This window comes from Nomascus leucogenys, chromosome X (assembly GCF_006542625.1).
Source record: "Nomascus leucogenys isolate Asia chromosome X, Asia_NLE_v1, whole genome shotgun sequence".
NCBI lineage: Eukaryota > Metazoa > Chordata > Mammalia > Primates > Hylobatidae > Nomascus > Nomascus leucogenys.
In genome coordinates, this window is record NC_044406.1 from 17,339,324 (window position 1) to 17,363,466 (window position 24,143).

Below are 24,143 nucleotides of genomic sequence, written 5' to 3' on the forward strand. Positions count from 1 at the left end.
ATTCACAATTGAAATTCTAAGTCAATTCTTTTGAGATCTTTCAATTCTGGGATAAAATGACAGAAAACCTAAGATAATCACTGAAGTCTAAGAGAAAGCATCAACAGTGGGAAAATATTAACATTTCCAGCTGACTGCTGGTTCTGAAGCCTCCCAGCATTCCTGAGCAGGAGAGCTGTCAAGAGCTAAAATGGATCTCTGATTGCGCATCCCCACCCCCACCAAACATGTGATCAGAACCAGTTGGAAAAATGGCAAAGCATCTGCGATGTCAGTCATTCATGTAAGCTTCACAAGGACAGGTCGGTTCTGTTCAACAAAGTATGCTCAGGGCTCAGCACGGAGCATGGTACCAAGTAGAAGCTAAAGCAATAAGTCATGAACAAATGAGCGCTGCATCAGCAAATGTTTACTGAGCACATACTATGCACTAGGCACAGGGACTATACCCATGAACTGGAGAGAGATGGCCTCTACCAGGGTCCTTTGACAGGTAAGTGGGAGACACAACATAGTGTGACCCATGCTGTTATAGTTGTGGGGCGTAGGAGCACCTGCCCCAGCTTTTAGGGTCAGAGAAAGCTTTCTGAAAGAAGACACACTTACATTGAACCAAGGGAAGGGGGAGGGGCAACTGGGGAAGAAAAGAATGTCCTCGGCCTTTGAGAAGAGAGGAGGGCACATGGCCTGTTTAAAGGACTGAAAGGATTTCATTGTACTTGGATCACAGAGCTCAAGAAAGAAGCACTAAGAAATGAGGCTGAAGGGGTGAAAGCAGGGATCAGATCATATGGAACCCCACAAAACGCATGAAGTGGTTTTCAAGCAAGCTTTCAAGCAAGGCAGTAGCATAACCTAATTTGCCTTTTAATAAGATCACTCTGGCATGGGTGAGAAGAATGGAAACAGCAGGGAACTAGGCCGGAGGTTGAGATTCGAGTTAGGAGGCTGTTACATGAAGTAAGATGTCATCCAAGAGCACCCCAAACTAGGGCTAAAGACAGCAAACCACTGGCTGATCTGGAAAGAACAGCAGCAACAACAAAACCTGTCCGTGATGGAATGTTCTTGCTAGACCCCGGTGAACCACGCCTCCTAGTACTCATGCCCTTGTCTAGTCCCCTCCCGCTTGAATACGGGATGGCCCTTTAGCCAACAGAATGTGATGAAAGTGACATTTTGTCAGTTCCGGGCCTAACACTTAAGGAAGCCTGGCAGCTTCTGCTTTTGTGTTCTGGGGGGAAAACAACCAACATGTAAAATTAATGGCGCAGAGACTACAATATTGTGAGAAGCCCAAGCTAACCATGTGGAGGAGAACCAAGGCCCCAGCCAATAGCACAGCTGAGCTCCCAGCGTCAGCTGCTAGCCAGCATCAATTGGCCATGTGAGTGAGGCCATCTTGGAAATAGATTCTCCACTTCCATGGAACCATCCCAGCGGACAGCAGGTAAAGCAGAGACAACCTGTCCCTGCTGGGCTCTGCCCAAATTGCAGAATCATGAGCAAATAAATAAAATGCTGTTGCTTTAATTCACTCAGTTTTGGGAAAGTTTGCTAAGTGGGAACAGATAACCGAAACAGTGACCTAAATTCTTGCATAACCCTATGTTCTGATAATAATCAGTATACCAGTGGAATGAAAATAATTATCAACATAACACCCAGCATTTTCTCACCTGAACAGCATCACCACTGAAGACTCCATCTATTATAAAATATGTCCAAAACACAGGCCACTCACATTCAATGTTTTCAAAGAGCTTGAGTTCAGCAGGGTCATAATGCAGTCGATTAGGGTCCTAGAATCAAATAAGTCAAACTTTTAAAAGGTGATGTCAGAATACATACATAATACCATTGTGCCTCACGGGGTTTCCCATGCTTGACTGATTTTTACAGCTTTGAGGTTGGCATGAGTAGGATTTTACTATAATGAGATGCTGTTTTTGGCAGTTTGCCATGGTAACATTTCAGAAAGTAAGTCAGAAACATACACAAGACTCCTTAGTAGTTTATTATACTAAAGCTTCCTATATCTCTAACAAAGAAATAGCAATATGTCTACCACCAAGTTTGGCAGATGATCTGATTTATATCATTATATTAGTCACTGTGGCAAAGAAACCCAAGGAGGAGGCCACAGTTGGTCTTTAAGAAAAATGTGTGAGCCACAGAACCAGTTCTCCTTGTCTACAAGGTGGTTTTATTTATTTTTAAAATTTTAAAGAAATTTTTATTTTTTTGAGACAGGGTCTCACTCTGTCACACAGGCTGTAGTACAATGGTGTGATCTCTGCTCATTGCAGCCTTGACCTCCTGGGCTCAAGTGATCCTACCACCTCAGCCTCCTGAGTTGCTGGGACCACAGGTACATGCCATCACGCCTGCCTCACTAATTTTGTTTATTTATTTATTTTTTTTTGTAGAGACAAGGTCTCACTATGTTGCCCAGACTGGTCTCGAACTCCTGGGCTCAAGCAATCCTCCCTCCTCAGCCTCCCCAAGTGTTGGGATTACAGGCCACTGCACCTGGCTTACAAGTTGGTTTTTTTGTTGTTGTTGTTGTTGCTTTTGAGACGGAGTCTCGCTCTGTCGCCCAGGCTGGAGTGCAGTGGCGTGATTTCGGCTCAGTGCAAGCTCCACCTCCCGGGTTCACGCCATTCTCCTGCCTCAGCCTTCTGAGTAGCTGGGACTACAAGCGCCCGCCACCATGCCCGGCTAATTTTTTGTATTTTTAGTAGACACGGGGTTTCACCGTGTTAGCCGGGATGGTCTCGATCTCCTGATCTCGTGATCCGCCCACCTCGGCCTCCCAAAGTGCTGGGATTATAGGCGTGAGCCACCGCGCCCGGCCAAGCTGGTTTTAAATGACCAGCTCACCGTCCCTACTAAAGATACTATGCTATTGCCTGGCTCCAGGCTTGCTGACTCCAAAATTGATACTTCCCTTTCCAATATTCCAACATAAAATTATAATCAACAGAGGGAGAACAACACATTGGCAACTTAGAGATGAAACAGTTGAGGAAAGATAAGAAACAATATTTATATACAACCTCTCTTGGAGTTTTATAACCATCTCGAAGGAAGCGACAGCATCCATAACGACCCTAATAAGAGAAAGTACATTCGATGAGCTCAGAGAAATTTTTTCGCCTTTTTAATTCAAGTCAGCCCTGCACCCTCTTTCCCATCAATCTTTTAGCAATGAATTTTATACCAAGTGTTCTTTGCTGTCAGTATAGTTATTAATATATTTAAGTAATAAGCAAAATCAATTCAGGTTTGATCGGTACTTGGAAGGGAACGCCAAAACATTCCATCGGAGTATCAGGGCTGCAAGAGTAATTACCAAGAGTTCAGTGAACGACCATGCCTTCATTCTGATTTACTGTATTAAACAGAGACCTAAAAGGACCCTCACTATTTAGAAAAGTCACCAAGGCAGATACTTGGATTGGTTTGCTCCTACTTGCAAGATTGGAAAGCTACAAGGACATTCCCCATGCTCCTGGAAGTTAGGCTTTGGCTGCAGAGGAGGGTCTAAGGTCAGATGCACCTCCACAAAGATTAGCAGAAAGGGAGGGGGGCGGCTTCCTGTGCTTAGGACTGTCGCTGCTGGTTTTGGGCTGCAGGCTCCAGGGTTCTGCCCCAGCTTCCTGGATGCTAAGAAAGGAGGGCAGGGGCAGCACTCTCTTAATCTGATCCCCCTAATCCACAGATCGCAGCTTTGGGTGTCCATTCTCCAGTTCCGTAAGTATCTGGAGGCTGCTACAGCAGATGTGGCTCTTGCGAGGGTCATGGAGGCAACCACGTCCCTAGCCCTAGCGACCAGCACCGCACTGTCCTGGGAGTCATCCCAGGAGGCTGAGCCTAGTACCTGCTCTTCTTGTAAACACTTCATTCCCTGCATTCATTCCCTTCCTACTTCAACTACCTAAAGGGGTTCCCTTTTTCCCACTGAGCCCCGACTGAGACAGCTGCTTTCTTTTGGGAATATGATTGGAGACATAGGGACTCCAAGGGACAAAAGCATTTTTCATGGAACCTAAGTAGGACAATCAACCTGCAGATTTCAGCTTAGGGAAACTTACATTCTTTGATAATTTTACCGATAGTTTCAACTGGCTGGAGTATTTAATATTCTCAGTTTAGTGTATCATGGTTACTGCATTTCACCTCAAAACAGGGATTATTTTAACCTGAAGGTAACTTTGGGATTGGCAAGTCCACTGAAATTGTGTGTAAAGTTTGAGGATATTGGGACATATGCATTTTTTCTTCTGGCAGTGACTCTATACACTGTCTGTGACCTCTAGAGGGTTAAGTAGCTCTGCCTTAGAAGTATGGTACTGGTACAAACTGGGGTTCAAAGGTGCCTGCTTGAGTGCCAGTTCTGCTTCTCAAGGAGAGAACCAAGCCACTAAATCACTCGGAGACTTTGTTTTCTTGCCTGTAGACTCAGCTTTGAACACTTCATGCATCTGCTTAGATAAATCAAGCAATTAACCTCATGGGGAACTGAGGCATGGGTGAGCTGCTCCATGCACATCACACAGGACAGAAGGGCACCAGCATGACTAATGCTTACCTGGAGCTTAGAAATAATTTCATTTTTGGTCACATTTACAAGGTTTACATCTTCCACTGCAAAGGCCGGGAAAGAAATAATGGAAAGGAGTCCAGCATCAATTTCTTTAGATGTCGATGCTCTTGGCAGCATGGAGAACAGAATAGACTGAATGAAAAACAAAGAGGTGGTTTAACCCGGAGATGCGCTAAAATAGGCGCAGTATCTAGGGACCATGAGCTCAGCCCCAAGGGAACATTCAAATACGGCTGCCAATTTTGAGTAGAGCTTTGTCCTGCCAACATGGCCCCTGATGGCCAACCCTGTATATCCAGCCAATGATTCCTATTCCTCAGGCGAGAAGTCAGGGCTTGGGGAGAGCATGGTACTGTCTGAAGCCCATGTTGAGAACTGCTTGTCTCCCTTCCTTCCATGCCCTGTTGACTTTGCCAGACCTTTAGAACATGTAGGGGAGGAACTATAGGGCCCCCTGCGTCAGTAGGCTAAGCTGTCTTGGCTATGAAGACAGAGACCAGAAAAGAACACATACATGGGGCCAGCTTGGAGAAATGTCTGGCTTCTGTGGAATGTGACCAGTTGGACTGGGTGATCCAGAAACCACTTAAAGGAGGAGTCAAATCCAGAAGATCTCATGAACACTCAGACAAAATGGTAAACCACAGAATTAGTTTAGTCCTAGAATCTTTCTAGGGTTACTTAGAGGCACTATAATATGGCCTCAATTATAAATAAGTGGCTGGATTAGGCGCTGGAAACTTGTAAAGGAGTTGAAATTATCAGGAAAAGTTTGGGAAAGGAAGGAATTAACACTGAGATCTAACATGTACAGACATGGGGCTAGACCCCTGCAAACATAAGCTCATTGAATCTTTCATATGAAGAAGGACTTAGGGTACCACGTCCAATTCACACCTGAGGACCCTGAGACTTCGAGCAGCTAGTAAGTGACAGAACTAGGATTCTAACTCAGGCCCAGCTGGCTGCAAAGCTCACGCATTTCCACTGGATTACACATCTATTAAGATGCACACCACATCCAGGCACAGTGGCTCATGCCTGCAACCCCAGAGCTTTGGGAGGCTGAGGTGGGAAGATCACTTGAGGCCAGGAATTGGAGAACAGCCTGGGCAACAGAGCGAGACCCTGACTTTACAAAAAAATTTAAAAAAAATTAGCTGGGTGTGTGACACGTGCCTGTAGTCCTAGCTACTTGGGAAGCAGAGGCGGGAGGACTGCTTGAGCCCAGTAGTTTGAGGTTACAGGGAGCTATGACTGCACCACTGCACTCCAGCCTAGGCGATAGAGTAAGACCTCCTCTTAAAAAAAAAAAAAAAGATAGACTATACCCCAAGAAATACCAGGACGACCTGAAGGGGAAAAATTGAGCTGGAAGATAGGGTCAAGATGGGTGGAACCCTTCAGCTTCAGAATAAAGCTTTATTTTCTATAGCCAAGTGAGCCCAGGGCCCTGTTCTGTAACTCACTCTTCCCTAGGGTTTCTCTGCCTGGAAACACAAACTTCTACCAAAGCTCTTCGTTCACAAGTCTTTATGTATCTGACCCTCTTTAGCCCCGGCAATGTACTTGGCACACAGTGGGCCCTCGCTAAATAAGTTTGCTGAGGGCCTAGCAATTGATGACTTGCACTCTGCTCAATAGAATCCTCCAATCTGTATTAGATCACTCCTTTCTCTGACCTGTATTTCATGGAGGTTGTACTAATTTCCCATCTTTCCCATCTCATTTCTTCTCCACTACCTATTTCACCCATCCCCAACCCCCCGCCCCCAAGTGAACTAGTGCTTGCTCATCATTCAATTTGGGGGCACTGTGAACTAAACCTGAAAGAAAACCACCTATGTGCTCAAAACACATAAAACAGACTTTGCCTCTTGCAAAACAAGGCTGCTTGGATTGCTGAGTCCATCTATACAGCATCACGGTGTCTTACACTTTTCTGACTTACAAAGTGCTTAGACAGACTAAGTTGACTGATTCTTACAACTAGCTTGTGAGGCCAGAGGAGAGGGTCCCAGGATGCCCATTTTATGGGTGAGAAAACTGAAGCTCAAAGAAGCAAAGTATCACCAAGCCAGCAAGGTGGGGAATCTGCACTGGATCCCAGGCCTTCTATGCCAGGACTCTCCTTCCCTGCTCTCTGAAATGCAAGAGGCTATTTATTACCTGGCAGTGCTCGACCTCATCTGGCAGAACATGAATCACTGACTTGCGTCCTCCATGGGCTCCAAAAAGGTCCAGTTCATCAATTGCCTCAAGAGCTGCCTACAAACACAGGTATGAGTTACTTTTTCTTTCTAATAAACATACACTCCAATATCTGGTGCTCCTTTTTCATTAAGCAATCTAGTATACATGTTTTCCCAAAGGTAATGAAACACATTTTAAAAATCCAGCTAGACTCCTGTAGTCATGTTCTAGTCTTTTTTTTTCTTTTTCTTTTTTTTTTTTGTAGAGACGGTCTCGCCATTTTGCCAGGGCTGGTCTTGAACTCCTGGGCTCACGTGATCCTCCCATCTTGGCCTCCCAAAGTGCTGGGATCACAGGCGTGAACCACTGTGCCCGGCCCTATTCTTATTTTCAGTGGATCACAGCTCTCCTGTACATTGCTGCTTATTATGGAAATAAGAAAGAGAAAACAGAAAAACATTTTCCCAAGTGAAGTTAGTGTTCTACCAAAAAATGAATTGAGTTCATAACGCTGTGTGTGTGTGTGGGTGTGTGTGCACTAACTTCATGGTCGTCTTTTCTCTCACATGTTTTAACAGTTAACTTCGAACATCTGGCACTTCAGAAAGTTAATTCTTTTAGTAATAAGTACATTTTCTGTCTGTTTACTTCAACAGAGCATATTTTTTGTTGCTTTAAAAATTATAGCCCTGGAGGCTCTACTCTGTCCAAAAAATACACTACATTCTGGAGGAGGGAGGGAAGGAGGCACACTACATGTCTATGGCAAGAGAAGCAAACTGGTGACCCACAGATTGAATCTGCCCCATAGGTGTGTTTTGTTTGGCTTGAAGAGTATTTTAAATGAGTTTGAATCGGAGTACCTTCAGGGAAAGTTTCCCAGTGTCCCCAATTCCTCCACCGACCCCCACCTTGCTGTCTGGCCAGCTTCACTTCGTATTGTTATTTGACTGACCTTGTAGACTTTTGAACTTGTGAGTCCAACCTACAAAGTGGTGATATTCTCCAGTCCTCTCTGTGACCCAGAAAAGAAGACGGGACATCATACATGCAGCTTCTTAAACAACAGCAAGAGCTTAGACCCGTGGGTGATGGCAGCGACTAACCAGGACGGAGCACTCTTACTTTCTGCCACAGGCAGATTTCAGCATTGGAAACCTACCTTCTTTACCTAGAATTTCAGGTGGCTGGGGTACCTGTGAGAGTTGAATTTCACATACTTGATGTTGACTTTTGAAAAATATGCTAATCAGATTAAATCCAAACTCTTGATGCAGGGAACCAAATCAAAGCAGTAAAAACGTGCAGAAGGAAGAACAAACAGGACGACCGTCACCTTGGCCATTCCTACGGAGCTTGCATTCAATTCCGGGATGCCCTGATTAGTCTTATCTCCACGCTCCCACATTCCGTAATCCTGGGGGAGAAAAAGGTGGGAATCAGAGGGGAGAAAGAGGTATATAAGAAGTGCTATGGGAAAAATGCTTCCTTTATGTTCCTGCAGCCACACTGAAACATAAGTGGATCTTCTCGGAGGCTTTGTAGACTCATACTGTGTTCTTCCTCAATTTCAGTTCATGCGACCTCTGTGCAGAATTTTAGAAGAAAATACTCAAGTGGGACAAAAGTGCATGCCACAACACTCTCGAATTTCTTATTTCTAGAAGGTATTCATTTGTAAGAAACTCTGGATGTATGGAGAACAAAATATTTAATCTTCTTAAGATTGAATAAAATGCTGCCTCTCTAGTCAATGCCTTTGAACTTATATTACGTTGTAAGATGGAATACAGAAACTTTAGCACATGGGTCATAACTCGTCAAAGCCAGCAAAAGCATTTAAAATAATTCAGTACTTATTTTTAGCATTACCTCTTGGGGAAAAAATGCTCAGCAAGTAACTGGAGCCAAAGTCACAACTGAGACACAGAACACTGAACCTACGTGGTATTTACAAACCGATTACTAGGGATTGACTCAGAATGCTGGCACCCAGAGGACTTGATACATGTGTACCTAACGTATAATTCATATTTTCATTAAAAAATCCACATATGGGATGCTGTTTTAAACAATTCTATGTGTACTACTGAAAGCTGACCACCCAACATACACAGGACTGATGCCAACATTTCAATCTTTATTTTTTTATCTCCAAAAAAGAATATTTTCTTTTTTTTATTTTTATTTTTTGAGATGCAGTCTGGCTCAGTTGCTCAGGCTGGAGTGCAGTGGTGCAATCTCAGCTCACTGCAACCTCCACCTCCCAGGTTCAAGCAATTCTCCTGCCTCAGCCTCCCTAGTAGCTGGGATTACAGGCACACACCACTACACCCAGGTAATTTTTGTATTTTTAGTAAAGAGGGAGTTTCACCATATTGGTCAGACTGGTCTCAAACTCCTGACCTCAGGTGATCCACCTGTCCCAGCCTCCCAAAGTGCTGGGATTACAGGCATGAGCCACCGCGCCCGGCCAGAACATTTTCAAAATGTAGAGATTGAGACTCGGGCATCCTAGAGCAACTTCCCCGCCGAGCGTGCCTGGTGACTGAGCCTGGGCTTCTTTCCTTGAGCACTCTTCTCATCTGCGCCTTCCTGCAGCCCAACCTACCTTTCCTCCAACCCCGGCACTGGGTGATTCACCCTCAAAAACTGCTTTGATTGCTGCTTCCCCTTGTTTCAGGGTCTAAAATGACAAATGGTGTATTTCCTAGTGGAACACATTCACATCTCTCTCTCTGGATGGCCATATGCCCCATGATCTGGCCTCCTTAGACACACCCACAAGCTGAGAGTGGAACATAAGATCCACTTATGTTCTACTCTTTTCCAATATCAGCTTTCCCCCTAAATCTACTCCTTTCCTCTGTACCCTTTTCCTCAAGCACCCCGTAGCCCACCCAGCCACACTCAGAGCCTGTTCCTTCCTCTGGGACTGCACAAGCTATTCCTGCACCCAAAGTCCCTATCTCCTCCCTTCTGCTGATCTAGACTCTGCTCAGCTTCCAAGGTCCAACTCAATGCCCACCCTTTCCACAAAGACTTCTCAAGTTTCTTCAGACCAGGGTTTGTCAACTTGAGCACTGTTCCATTTCGAGCCAGGTAATCTGAGTCATTGGGTGGGGGAGAGGGGGCCTGTGCATTGTAGGATGTCTAGCAGCAGTCCTAGTCTTGGGTCACTAGATGCCAGGAACACCTACTGACCAGGTGCAACAACCAAAAATGTCTCCAGACATCACCAAATGTCTCCTGGGAGGGCAAGATTGCCTCTCTTTGGGAATCACTGCTTTAGACCTGGGGTCAGTGAACCCCATCCAGTCTTTGGAACAAATCTAGTTTCCCACCTATTTTTGCAAAGTCTATCTGGGACAGAGCCATGCTCATTTATTTACATGTTGTCTATGGCTGCTTTCATGCTACAAAGGCAGAGCCAAGTAGCTGCAACAGAGACCCTAGGGCCTGTAGAGCCGAACATATTTACTCTCTGGCCCTTTACAGAAAACCTTTGCTGACCTTCCTTTAGACCATAGTGGCTTTTTTAAACCAGCCTTTACCTTTTCCCTCCTTCCCTGAGAGCTTTACACACTGGGGTTGTTGTGTAAAGGTGCCTCAGGCTTTGCCTTCCAAACCAGACAGAAGCTCGGAGGAAAGGGAGTTTATACACATTCATACTCAGCAAATCTGGCCCAGGTTGGGGCTCTGCCTGGCTCGAGCCCCTCTACCTGTGGCCCAGTTGGGGCAATGCTCATGGCACCCCAGCTCCCACCAAGGTGCTAATGCTGCTACCTCTTTAGCCCCAACTCAAGCCAGCACATATGCATCCCGCAGGACATGTTAGGATCTTATTTCAAACAAGCATAACGGGAACTACCATTTAATCCAGCAATCCCACTCCTGGGTAACCACCCAGAGGAAAAGAAGTCATTAGACAAAAAAGACACTTGCACATGCATGTTTATAGCAGCACAATTCACAACTGCAAAAACATGGGACCAACCAAAGGCCCGTCAGTCAACGAGTAGATAAAGAAACTGTGGTATATATATGATGGAATACTACTCAGCCATAAAAAGGAATGAATTAATGGCATTCGCAGCGACCTGGATGAGACTGGAGACTATTATTCTAAGTGAAGTAACTCAGGAATGGAAAACCAAATATCGTAGGTTCTCATTCCTAAGTGGGCACTAAGCTATGAGGATGCAAAGGCATAAGAATGACACAGTGGACTGTGGGGACTCAGGGGGAAAGTGTGGGAAGTGGGAGAGGAATAAAAGACTACAAATAGGGTGCAGTGTATACTGCCTGGGTGATGGGTGCACCAAAATCTCACAAATCACCACTAAAGGACTTTAATGTAACCAAACACCACCTGTTCCCCAATAACCTATGGAAATAAAAAAATTAAAAATAAAATAAAATAAAACAAGCATAATGGGCTGGGAGCGGTGGCTCACGCCTATAAACCCAGCACTTTGGGAGGCTGAGGCAGGAGGATCACCTGAGGTCAGGAGTTCGAGACCAGCCGGGCCAACATGGTGAAACCCCATTTCTATTAAAAATACAAACATTAGTGGGGCATGGTGGCGGGCACCTGTAATCCCAGCTAATCAGGAGGCTGAGACAGGAGAATCACTTGAACCTGGGAGGCGGAGGCTGCAGTGAGCTGAGATCACGCCACTGCACACCAGCCAGGGTGACAGAGCAAGACTCTGTCTAAAAATAAATAAATAAATAAAACAAAATAAATAAAAAAAAATAACAAGCATAATGGATTCAGACAGAGCACAGAGTACATTCCAAAAACACGAAACCTCCAACTCTATCCCAGGACAAAAATACGCACTTTGTGTGTGGAGGTGACACAATCTCATAGCACTAGTCTCGCTAACCTTTTGGTGAGCCCCAAACAGCCTGGCCCTCAAAACACTGTATGATTTTTATTCTTTTTGTTGACTGGCACATCGGAAAAGACTACCAGCGTTGATACTTACAGCGACTTTATATGCAGCTTCTATGTAAAAGACAAGATTCTGTATGAAGGCCACCTCATCGAGAGTGAAAATGATACGTAAGCCTAGCAAAGAAAAACAATGAGGTTATGAAGCCATGTTGCAGAGAGCTGCCAGTCATAAATTACAAATATCACACTAGGAAATAAACCCTTTTACCCTCGTTTTCATTTTTCTTCCAAAGGCATCAAAAATGAAGTCTGAAGTAAGGCATAACAGTGAGTGTCTAATCTCAGAAAAGAGGGAAGGAAGGAGAGAAGGAAGGAAAATAAGGAGAAGGAAAGGAAGGAAGGGCTCCACTTTCCTGTGTGTGCCTATGAGTAGAAAGGGATGAGAGAGATTTGGGACCTCTGGTACAGGTTGGATTGATGCGGAGAAGGTTCCAACAAAGCAAGGATTTTAGTCCAGAAGAACCAGAGACACTGTCTCTATCTTTGAGAGAGCCAAAGAAAAGGGTGAATACTTTTCCCAGTGGGAGACAGGGAGTCGCCAGCTCCAGGAGCTGGCCTTCCACCCTGCAGAAAAATATAGTCAGTTATAACAAATACAGGTATTTTTAAAGTATGAATTCTGGAAGCTGCTATGGATATGATAGGAAATGGACTCATATCAATGAGGGAAGCTTAACTAGTAAGCCAGATTAGAAGTTCAATCAGAACTAAGTTTAACTAGAAACTGAAAACAATTTGGCAATATATATGAGTTGCCTTTGAGTGATATCTAACTCTCAGAAGGAAGTAAACGAAGATGGGGTCAAAGTTGGTATTGCAACATTAGTTATAGTAGCAAAATAAAAGAAGGAAGGAATAGTTAAATTAATTATGGTATATCCATTGATAAACTCACTAAAATAATGTTTATGAAGAGCTTGTTATATCATGGGAGAAGTGCTTGTTATAATGCTATGTAATAAAAAGACTATGTTTATGTGTACAATGTGACCTTAAACATGTAAAAAAATGCACAGGAAAAAAGACTTGGAGGAGATGCAGCCAAATGAAAGTTGGCAGTGGAATTTTTTTCTTTGTATTCTGTTATATTTTCCAAAATATCTACAGTCAGCTCATATTAACTTCCATAGCCAAAACGTAACTTTATAAATGTGTGATTTATTCACACAGCCATAACAATACTGCTTACTGATTTCTCGGATTTTGAGAGTTTCACACTTGCAGTCTGCAATGAATGGGAGGCCTCAGACACATCAGTTGACTGGACTGGTAGGTGTTAAGAACTCCCAGACACAGCCGCTAAGTGCCCTAACCTGGGGGAGCATCTGTGGCACGTGCCATTGTGGGAGAGAGACCACCTGGTGTAAGACCCTAGTGGGAGAGAGAGAGGCCTGGCGTCCAGGCTGCCACAGAGGCCAGCGGCTCCGGCTTCAATGGGAACAAGGCACACCGCCGGCAAACTGTGAGCCTACTCAGCCTGCTGAGTAGCGGGCTGCTCAGCCCGCTCTGGGCACGCTGCTGAGCGGCGGAAATGGTGGTGTTCAAACATAATTTGGAAAAGTGAGGGTGTGTCTAGAAGAGGGTGACCAGGGTAGTGAGTGGGAGAGCTGAAAGGACAGGGCTGCTGATCCTGGAGGAGAAAAGTCTAAGAGGAGGGGTGAGATGGTCTGCAGACAGCTAAGTGTCAAAGTTAGACCAGACCTAGGTGGCTCCAGGAACTAGGAGAGAGTGACAGTAAGGGGGCTGTGTGCTCAACAGAGGGAAGCTAAGAGAGCCAGCTCAACGGCCTTTACCCTGCAGGTGCCCAGGTGGAGGGTGACTGTCCTCTCTGCAGGTTACAGGCAGGGTCCCTGCACTCCCTGCCCTATTGCAGAAACAAATGCACAGAATATGGAGAAGCATGCTTTTCTTTTGTGTAAACTGCTAATTTATAATACTGATTGCTATGGTTTGAATGTGTCCCCTCCAAAATTGAGGTGTGGCCAATGTGATGGTATTAAGAGGTGGGGCCGTAAGAGGCGATTAGGCCCTGAGGACTCCTCCCATCCTACACATCCTACGTCGGATGAAGGCTCTTAAAAAACACGCTTCGTGGAGCCTCTGGCTCTCTTGCCCTTCTGGTCTCCCCCATGGGAGGGCACAGCGGTCCTCCTCTTTGGAGGATGGAGCCCTTACCGGACAACTGAGCCTGGTAGTGCCTTGGTCATGGACTTCCCAGCCTCCAGAACTATGAGAAAACGCATTTCGGTTCTGTATAAATGGCGTTGTCTGAGGTATTTTATTAAAGCAGTGAAGCAGCACGTGGCCTGACACACTGGCCGCTACCTGTCCTCCTCCCACCCCTTTTCCGGATTGTCACTTCTTATACAATGGGCTCCAGCAACCCCGGCTCACCTGAGGCGGTCATCTGGGCCAAGAACAGGAGGAAGAGAGAGGTGGCATCCACCTGGAGGTGGCCCCACTGGTCGTCGCCCACCACTGTGCCACAGGTGGCGGTGTTGTACTTGGCGTGCAGGCTGTCCTTGGTGCTCTGAGTGTGTTTGAACTTCTCCACTTTGGCCACCTGAGGGAGAAGGCAAGCCCGCTCTGCATAGTTATGGGGGTTCATGGCTGGCAGAGATCACGGCCATGGCCAGCCACCTGGATCTAGAGCTCTTATCTGCTACTTCTGGGAGCCAGAGGGATGGAAGGCAGCTGCTAGGCGGCACTGCACAGAGGGACTGTGCTGGGGATTCTTCTTGCCTACTTGCCTGAAATGTCCCAGCCTGGGGGGAGTCTCATCCGCAGGAGTGACGGGTCATGCCAAAGGGTGCCCTTGTCTACATATCCCCAGCTGTGACACATGGTAGATACTCAAGGAGATATGGAGCGAGGGAAGAAGGGAGAAAAGGAGGGGAGGAAAGGGACCTGTTTAAATTTCAATTTCTTTTTTCTTAATGTTGAAAGGAAAAGAGCAACTATGTCTTTTCTTGCACTGACTGAGGGTAGGGACTGTTTCGTCTTCGTCTTTGAATTTGTGCAGATCCTAGTATAATGTTCTGTGTGCAGTACATGCTCAATGAGTTGGTTTATTTACCCCTCACTGAAAATACCACTAAACAATAATATCAAGTTTTTAAAACTCAAGCATTTCATCTCAATGAAAATATACCCTTTTACAAACATGATGGAATAAACAATAATATATGGCTTTCTAGAAGTGGCTTTTAAAAAAAAATGTTTTCTTCTCCATCAAAAAAAAAGCATGTTGCTCCTTTTATCCACGTAACTCTTCAAAAGAGATTCTCAGAAACTGTCCTTTGAGACTGTGGTTCAATAGTAAGTTACTGAAAATAATTTTAAAAAGAGAAGGTAGCTGGGCATGGTAGCTCCTCATGCCTGTAATCCGAGCACCTTGGGAGGCCAAGGCGGGAGGATCACTTGCGTCCAAGTGTTCAAGACCAGCCTGGGCAACATAGTGAGATACTGTACCTACAAAAAAAAAAAAAAAAAAAAGCCAGGTGTGGTGGTACACACCTCAGGTGTGGGAGAACCACTTGACCCCAGGAGTTTGAGGTTGCAGTGAGCCATGATCGCACCACTGCACTCAGCCTGAGTGACAGTGAGACCCTGTCTCAAAAAAAAAAAAAAAAAAAAAAGAGAGAGAGAAAGTAAGCAAAATATTTTCAATTTCTCTTCCTCTTGAGAAGAAAAGTACAAAACGTCTTAAGCATGTTAACTGTCACAATTACAATGACATGGAATGCCCACTTGGCAAACATGTGTGTGGGTTCTGCCTACCTGTCTCATCATGCACTGGAGAAGACCTCGCATCAGCTTCACCACGTTCTGTGGAGATAAAGCAGAATCAGCAACACGGCCCAGGGTCCTTGCTGCAGGAAAATCACCTCCTGATCACTGTGGCTGGCAAGCCAGTGCTGCCCAGCAACTGCCCTGGAAAGGCCAGTCCCTAGCCTACCTGAGTGTTCTGATGGTTCACGTCCTCTCCACTCCATCATAAAGAAAGAAAAATCTCGACAAAGTGACTTATCTCAAATAAAGGGGTTGGATCAGATGATGTCTGCCACCTCTGAAATTCAGTGACTCCTCGCTGACATCTTAGCAACACAATTTCTGTAAGTGTAGTACTCTGGAGCTTTATGTCACATTTCTTGGTAATTTATTTTTGTTACACTAAGTCCACCGCGCCTGCCCAAAAGTAATGTTTGCCAACATGGCCATTTGTGAAACCATCACTGAATTACTGAGTAAAGCTCTAACAAAATGCAAGTGACAGCCAAGGTTTCTGAATAATATGATTTATTGTAACCAATTACTATTCTTATTATCCTCATTATAAATAACAACAATAATCCTACGTTAATACATGAGACACCATGTCACAGACGATCCACTGACCGTGAGGCCATCGAAGAATGTCTGAATCAAAGATAAATCCCAAGGGCTCTCATGCCAAGAGAATGATTTTTATATTTCAGTGCTCTCTACTTCAATGCTACCACTCAAAACACTTGGAAAATATCTCCTGTGTTCAGGGACAGATTATTTTGTTACAAACTCAGTGATGGCAAATCTTTGGTAGGTATCTTGGTTCTGGATTTTGGAAAACAATAAAAGGACTTCATTATCCTGTATGGTGAATAGTGAATAATATAGGCCCCCAAATTGGATAACACCAATTTGGTTCAAAATTAAAGGGTGACCATAAATTAATAAGATTGCTTTCCTGGAATGGCTCAAATTAGAAAGGTATTTTTAAGGGAAGTTTCAAAAATATTTTAAGCAGCGGCAATAATGTCTGGATAAATATCCTTCCAGTGTGACTACTCTGAAGAGTACATGCTTTGGAATGTGAAGCTGTGGTGAGGTGACTTTTAAAAAACATATCAGTTTATGATGATGTCTTGTGTATAAATATGTACAAAATGGATAAAGCACGTGTGAAAGAAATGTAACTAATTATACAAATTGACACTTTGGGGTTAGAAATGTGGATGCAGCCAGGTGTGGTGGCTCACACCTGCAATTAGAGCACTTTGGGAGGCTGAGGCGGGCGGATCACTTGAGGCCAGGAGTTCGAAACCAGCCTGGCCAACATGGTAAAACCCTGTCTCTACTAAAAATACAAAATTAGCTGGGCATGGTGGCAGTCGCCTGTAATCCCAGCTACTCGGGAGGCTGAGGCAGGAGAATCACTTGAAACCGGGAGGCGGAGGTTGCAGTGAGCTGAGGTCGCGCCACTGCACTCCAGCCTGGGTGACAGAGTGAGAATCCATCTCAAAAAAAAAAAAAAAAGAAATGTGGTTGCATTCATTTTCTATTTGGTGTGATTTTGGATGTTGTCATTGTTTTACGGGGGAATCTCCAATCTCAAACAGAGAGACCCATGTGAGGTTGAGACCATCTAAGTGCCTCCCCAAAATATTCTATAGCAGAAATAGAGGAGAGGCCTGCACCCAAACAGTTCTGCACACACAGCTACTTCTCTGTGGGTTTTTCAGTTCAAGGAGAAGGCGGCTGAGCAGCCGAAATACAGCTGTCAGTCACTATTACCTGCTCCAGCTCGTAGGCCTTGGCCTTGTCCTCATCGCGGTCTGCATTCTTACGGTAGGCCATGCCCAGGCCCCACACGGCCAGGATACTGTAGATGTTATCCCGCACCCAGGCATCCTTCTGCTCATGGCTGGCTGACAGCAGCCCCGTGACAGGATTCTATTAGAGAAGAGACACAAAATGGCTCAGTGCCACCCTTCATGCAGTCCCTGGGTAACAGATGCTTGTCCTAACAGGGTAGATGAGGACCAGGACCTGGAGCAGGGAGACCAAAGTTCCAGTCCTTGCTCTGCCACTAACAGTGTGATCTTGGGTGAGACACCACATGCCTTCTCAGCACCTTAGTTTCCTCACTTGTATAATGAGGATATGTGACTGGAAAATCTCTCAGCAACATTCCAGCTCTTATGTTCTTTTGCTTTCAGACGAGACTACACTGTTGTAAGTGGTAAAACAGAAGAAACAGCAAACAGGAAAAGACTGCAAGGCTTTCACAAAGCTGCATATTGCAGACCTTAGGTCTTCTTCAGTCTTCGTGTGTCCACACCAATAGGTAAAGCACTGAACCTGTGAGCGAGAAACCTGGAGGCAGGGCCCCACTCCACTCTCTAGCTCTGTGTGCCCAGGGAAGCCACTTTCCCTCTCTGGGCAATCCAGATACTTCATGTGCCTAAACAGAAGGTGCCAAGCAAGGGGACATTTGGGAGTCCTATTTAGCTATGATATCATGGGTATTTAAAAGGGCAACTGAGTCACTAAAAAGCCAGACCTTGCCACAAAAAATTATACACAAATGTTCATAGCAGCATTATTCACAAAAGCCAAAAAGTGGAAATAAGCCAAATACTCATCAACTGATAAATGGATAAACAAAATGTAGTCTATACAAACAATGAAACATTATTTGGCAGAAAAAGGAAGTATGGATGCATGCTACAACAGGGATGGACCTTGAAGACATCACCCTAAGTGAAAGAAGCCAGATGCCAAAGGCTACATAGTGTGTGATTCCATTTGTATGAAAAGTCTAGAAAAGGCAAAGCCATAGAGACATAAAGTAGATTAGTGGTTGACTGGGCTGGGAGTAGAGGTAGAATCTGGAAGTCAGTGGCTGCTAGTAGTTTTTTTTTTTTTTTTTTTGGTGATGAAAATGCTCGAAAATTGATTGTGGTGATGAATGCACAAATCTGTGAATATACTAAAAACCATCCAGTTGTACAGCTTAAATAGGTAAATTGTATGGTAATTAAATAAAGCTATTTTTTAAAAGCCAGTCCTAATAAACTCTGCCTAGAAATCAGATTAAAGAGTCACATAATGATAAAGCCTCTGTTGACATTTCCTGAAAATTTGTCCATATCTAATAAAATGTATCATAACAATCAGAACCTTGTAAGCTTAAAAAAATTACATTACTCTAAAGGGCACCATATTATTTACAAGAGAGCTCATGAAAAAACTGTATTGGGTACTTTCATAGTGATACTGCCAATATTAAGTAAAAAACACTGGCATGGTTTCACATGTTCCCACCTAAGGAATTAAATATTTGACTTTCTCCTCTAACAAATCTAGGCCCTCTATCAAAATATCTAAAACTCAACTGATATTACCCACAGGGGCAATGGCATTCAATATATTGACATGGTTCTACGGCCAACAACTATGAATCACTGATGTTAAAGTCAACCAGAATTGAAGCCTAGGAATGACTGAAAGTACAAATCTTATTCGAATAGTGGACTACTGGTATTCTTTTTAAATAATGTATAACATAAGCATTTTGGCTGGGTGCGGTGGCTCACACCTGTAGTCTCAGCACTTTGGGAGGCTGAGGTGTGTGGATCACTTGAGGACAGGAGTTCGAGACTAGCTTGGCCAACACGGTGAAACCCCATCTCTACTAAAAATACAAAAATTAGCTGGGTGTGGTGGTGCACGCCTATAGTCCCAGCTACTCGGGAGGCTGAGACAGGAGAATCACTTGAACCCAGGAGGCAGAGGTTGCAGTGAGCTGAGATTGTGCCACTGCACTCCAGCCTGGGTGACAAAGTGAGAGTCTGTCTCAAAAACAACAACATAAACATCTTTATCTGTTCTGAGGCCTGTTGGGTAAGCCGGGGACAGGGAAACATCAGGAGACCCAGAGTAAGAACTCAACCCATTCCTTGTGTGCCCACCATGAGTCTACTAAAACAAACAACCTTCTGGTGACACAGCAGTGATCGCTTACACATAGTGCCAAGTGTGGTTTGGATTATGAAATATCCCTGTCCTGTTAACTGAAAGTCATCTATCTTACTCTTTAGACACTGCTTAACTGTTGGAGTAGATTAGTTCATCTTCACCCAAAGCTATACTGTCTGTCCCCCTCATTCAACTACAGAGAAGCAGTCTGAATGTTTCAGGGGATTCCTATATTCAGAACCATACACATACATGCCGTGTAAAATTAGGGTGTTACTGCACTCAGCAATAGGAATATTTACTTTTTGACTTGCTTCTCTTGTTAAGTCTATAAAAACCAATGCATTGTGTTGGAAGAAGATGGGGGTGGTTCCATTTTGATGTGATTCATAAAAACTGAAATGACCACAGATTGGCAGATACTCTGCCACTTCTGCTCTGCTGTCCTTTTTTTCTTTCTTTTTTTGAGACGGAGTCTCACTCTTCTCACCCAGGCTGGAGTGCAATGGCGCGATCTCAGCTCACTGCAACCTCTGCCTCCTGGGTTCAAGCAATTCTCCTGCCACAGCCTCCCAAGTAGCTGGGATTACAGGTGCCTGCCACCACATCCAGCTAATTTTTTGTATTTTTAGTGGAGATGGAGTTTCACCATGTTAGTCAGGCTGGTCTCGAGCTCCTGACCTCAGGTGATTTTCCGGCCTCGGCCTCCCAAAGTGCTGGGATTACAGGCAAGAGCCACCGCACCCAGCCACTGCTTTCCCTTCTAATAGGGATGACCCAGTGGTTTTGTCTTTGAGTCATTCCCTTGCCTGGAGATGGACTATGCTGCCATATCTGTACTCTCACTTACTGATGCTTATGAACCACCTGAACAGGTCCATCTCTTTGGAGCTCTGGAGTCTTTACTTTAAGTATGGCAATGGAGGAGGGAAAAAAAAGGCTGCCCTGTCTGATGCCATTCTGCAAGCTAAACATAAACACAGGCAAATGCAGGCCACAGGAGGATGGTGGGGAGACTGGTTCAAGCCAAGCCTATGGTTTCAGATGTGATCATTTTAACCATATGTTGCTCTCCAATCTTTGAAAAACACTATTTAGCTATATCTGCACCCACACAGAGCATTGTAGAAATATGTAACCATAAGCAGATAGAGGTATCTTTTTCAGTTGTCTTTCTTCCTTTTCTTTTTTGCTTGGTTCCCTCCTCCCCTCATGTCAGCAATTCCACACACTCCATATAACAACCTCATATATACGTTTTTTCCACATTTTTTCCTATGTGTTACTAAAACCAGATTTTATATATATATAATTGTACCCCTTAAATAGGTGAAGTATATATATATATACTTCATAAGAATATATATATTCATAATCATATATATATGATTATGTATAAATTCCTGTTCATGCACAGGTTTTCTTTTTGGAGGTGGGGGTCACTGTTGTTTTGTTTTCTTTTGAGATGGATTTTCGCTCTTGTCACCCAGGTTGGAGTGCAATGGCGTGATCTCGACTCACTGCAACCTCTGCCTCCCTGGTTCAAGCAATTCTCCTGCCTCAGCCTCCTGAGTAGCTCGGATTACAGGTGCATGACACCATGCCTGGCTAATTTTTGTATTTTTAGTAGAGACAGCGTTTCATCATGTTGGTCAGGCTGGTCTCGAACTCCTGACCTCAGGTGATCTGCCCACCTCGGCCTCCCAAAGTGCTGGGATTACAGGCATGAGCCACCGTGCCCGGCCAGGGTCACTGTTTTTAACAAGCGGGATGGTGGGATCATATGATACACACTGCTGCACCCTGCATTTCTCTTTCAACAGTACCTATGAGGTCCCTCCATGTCATCTGGCATAATTCAGACTCATGAGTTTTAGAGGCTGCATCATAGTCCATAGAAGATACCTGTAATAATGGGTATTCATTTGTTTTCTGGGATTTTTTTTTTAAATTTGGCAATACAAGGACTGTAATAAATATCCTTATATATTCAACAGTGCTTTTATTTCCATGGAATAGAATCCCAAAAATGGGACTGCTGGGTTGGCATATTATATGTGTATACACTTTAAATTTTCATAACTATTCCCTATCTCTGCCATAAGTTATCAATAGTTTTAATTTTTCGTCAGTCTGATGGATGTAAAGTGATATCTCATCACCATTTTTATTTTTAAAATTTTTATTTCCCTGACTACCAGTGAATTTAACCATCCAGTCATTCTTGTCTGGGAGGGAGGGCCACTGGATTCGCTCTTCTGTGAGCTGATTAAGTTTTAGTTTCGTGTGTGTGTGTGTGTGTGTGTGTGTGTGTGTGTGTGTGTGATGGAGTCTCACTCTGTCACCCAGGCTGGAGTGCAGTGGTGCGATCTTGGCTCACTGAAACCTCTGTCTCGGGGATTCAAGCCATTCTCTTGCCTCAGTCACTCCAGTAGCTGGGATTACAGGCACATGCCACCACAGCCAGCTAATTTTTGTACTTTTAGTAGAGACAGAGTTTTCCCATGTTGGTCAGGCTGGCCTTGAACTCCTGACCTCAAGTGATCCACCCGTCTTGGCCTCCCAAAGTGCTGGGATTACAGGCGTGAGCCACCACACCTGGCCTAGTTTTTTAACCAGGTACTATTTCACCATTTCTACCTACAAAGAAAGACAACCTTCCATGTATTGTGTTTAAGAGCAGGCTAGAATCAAACTGCCGTGTTCAAAGTTCTCCTACCACCCAGCTGTGACCTTGAGCAAATGACTTCGGTGTCCACTTGTCAAATGGGGATTATAACAATGTGTACACCTCACAGGGTTATTTGTGAAGATTAAATGAATTAATTCATATCAAGCTTTTTGGACTCTGTCTGGCACACATAACTGCTCAATAATTGTGATGTTTAATATTATTGACCTGTTTGAACGGCTTTCATTAGCATTATTTCTTCTTCATTTAATTACAATAATTTCAGGAAGTCAGATGATGTAGCTAGGGGAGGAATCTGCAAGTGAGTTCGATGTAACCATCATTTTTGTTAGAAAAAAATACCAAAGTTTGGGGTGCCCTCTTTTATCATTACTATAAACATTACTGGTGAAGATATTTTATCACATTGACATTTTTGAAACAAAAAACCTGGCCACTCTGTCCTCTCCACACCCAGGTCTTGCCTTTCCCCTTCAAGTTTAGCCCTGAATTTTGCTCATTCATATACATTTTCTCTGTTTACTTTGCTAAACTCTCTGTATACTTTGCCTGAAAAAAAATCATGACTAAATTACTATCGGGGCAAATTCTGTAATAATATCCACTCTCCCACTTATATCAGGTGACCTGATGTAGAGTCATGAAGGACAGGAAATGGGGCAGATCTCTAGAAATGGCAACTCAGAGGATAGCTAAGAATCGTAAGCAGTAGGTATCACAAGCCGGTCTTAGTGGAGATAGCCCGAACCTGCACTGACAGTTAGCATCCCTGCCTCAGGAGAACTTACCAATGATATCCTTAAACTCTATGAGAAGGGGCCATAGAGACAGAGGAGCCTAATATAAACTGAGTTTCATCAAAAGCAAGGAGCCAAGAGCTGAACAGCTTGTCCTTTATCTCCAGCCACTTGTTCACCTCTCTTACCTTCTCCACCTCTTCTGGGTTTCTAATCTAGCAAAAGTGCCCTTGTTGGCTCCTGTTGATGAAAAATAAAGGGCAGGCCCCTACAACCTAGAATGGATTGGGCCCAGAGCTTGGCCCCTATGGTCTGGTAACAAACAACATTAACATCTCAGTGGCTTATTACAACAAATGTTTACTTCTTGTCCATGCCTTGTGTCCACCCCTGGCCGGCTGTGGTTCTGCTCTGTGTTATCTTCCCTCTAGGAACCAGGCTACTCGAGCAACTTGTATCTAAAACACTGCCTGTTATGATGCCATTCTCATATTTGCTATAAGGAAATATCTGAGACTGGGTAATTTATAAGAAAAGAGGTTTAACTGGCTCATGGTTCTGCGGGCTGTACGGGAAGCATGGGGCATCTGCTTCTGGGGAGGTCTCAGGGAGCTTTTATTTATGGTGGGAGGCAAAACGGAAGCAGGCACTTCACATGGTGAGAGCAGAAGCAAGAGGGAGATGGGGGAGGCGCCACATACTTTTAAACTACCAGATCTCGGGAGAACTCACTATTGCAAGGATGGCACCAAGGGGTGCTAAACCATTTCTCACAAATACTAAACCATTAATAAGAAATCCATCTGCATAATCCAATCACCTCCCACCAGGCTCCACCTCCAAAACTGGGGATTACATTTCAACATGAGATTTGGTCAGGGACAAACATCCAAACTATATCACTGCCCATCCTGTGCACAGGAGAAGAAAGACACAGCGAACCATGAGGGTCAGTTCATCATGAAGATAAAACAATCTTAGATGTGTATGAACCTAACAAGAGGTAAAGGAATAAACACATAGATGGACAGAACAGAACAGAGTCTAGAAATAGATCCACATGAATAGGGCAAACTGATTTTTGACAAAGATCTAAAGACAATCCAAGAAAGAACAGTCTTTTTAACAGTGTTGGGACAAGTGGACATACATATGCAAGAAAAAGAACCTCAATCTCAATTCCACAGCTGTAGACCAGTTTGAAGAATA

General features: G+C 44.2%; 1 protein-coding gene across 6 annotated transcripts in view; it reads right to left on the minus strand.

Annotated features, from left to right (window-relative positions):
- The window catches only part of PHKA2 (phosphorylase kinase regulatory subunit alpha 2), a 92,336-nt gene that overhangs the window by 42,221 nt on the left and 25,972 nt on the right, over window positions 1-24,143 (minus strand). For 4 of the 6 annotated variants that reach the window (XR_004028673.1, XM_030806603.1, XM_030806604.1 and 1 more), the window contains exons 2-10: window positions 17,319-17,477; window positions 15,546-15,593; window positions 14,160-14,328; window positions 11,797-11,879; window positions 8,139-8,219; window positions 6,779-6,877; window positions 4,595-4,741; window positions 3,060-3,113; window positions 1,680-1,802 (exon numbers count right to left, since the gene is read on the minus strand). Coding sequence is in view for 5 of the 6 variants with exons in the window: in XM_030806603.1 (XP_030662463.1) it covers window positions 1,680-1,802; window positions 3,060-3,113; window positions 4,595-4,741; window positions 6,779-6,877; window positions 8,139-8,219; window positions 11,797-11,879; window positions 14,160-14,328; window positions 15,546-15,593; window positions 17,319-17,477 (963 nt within the window). In the remaining variant the exon portion in view is untranslated. The remainder of the gene's footprint in view (window positions 1-1,679; window positions 1,803-3,059; window positions 3,114-4,594; window positions 4,742-6,778; window positions 6,878-8,138; window positions 8,220-11,796; window positions 11,880-14,159; window positions 14,329-15,545; window positions 15,594-17,318; window positions 17,478-24,143) is intronic. The other 2 variants (XM_030806607.1, XM_030806605.1) reach the window with 2 other exon arrangements.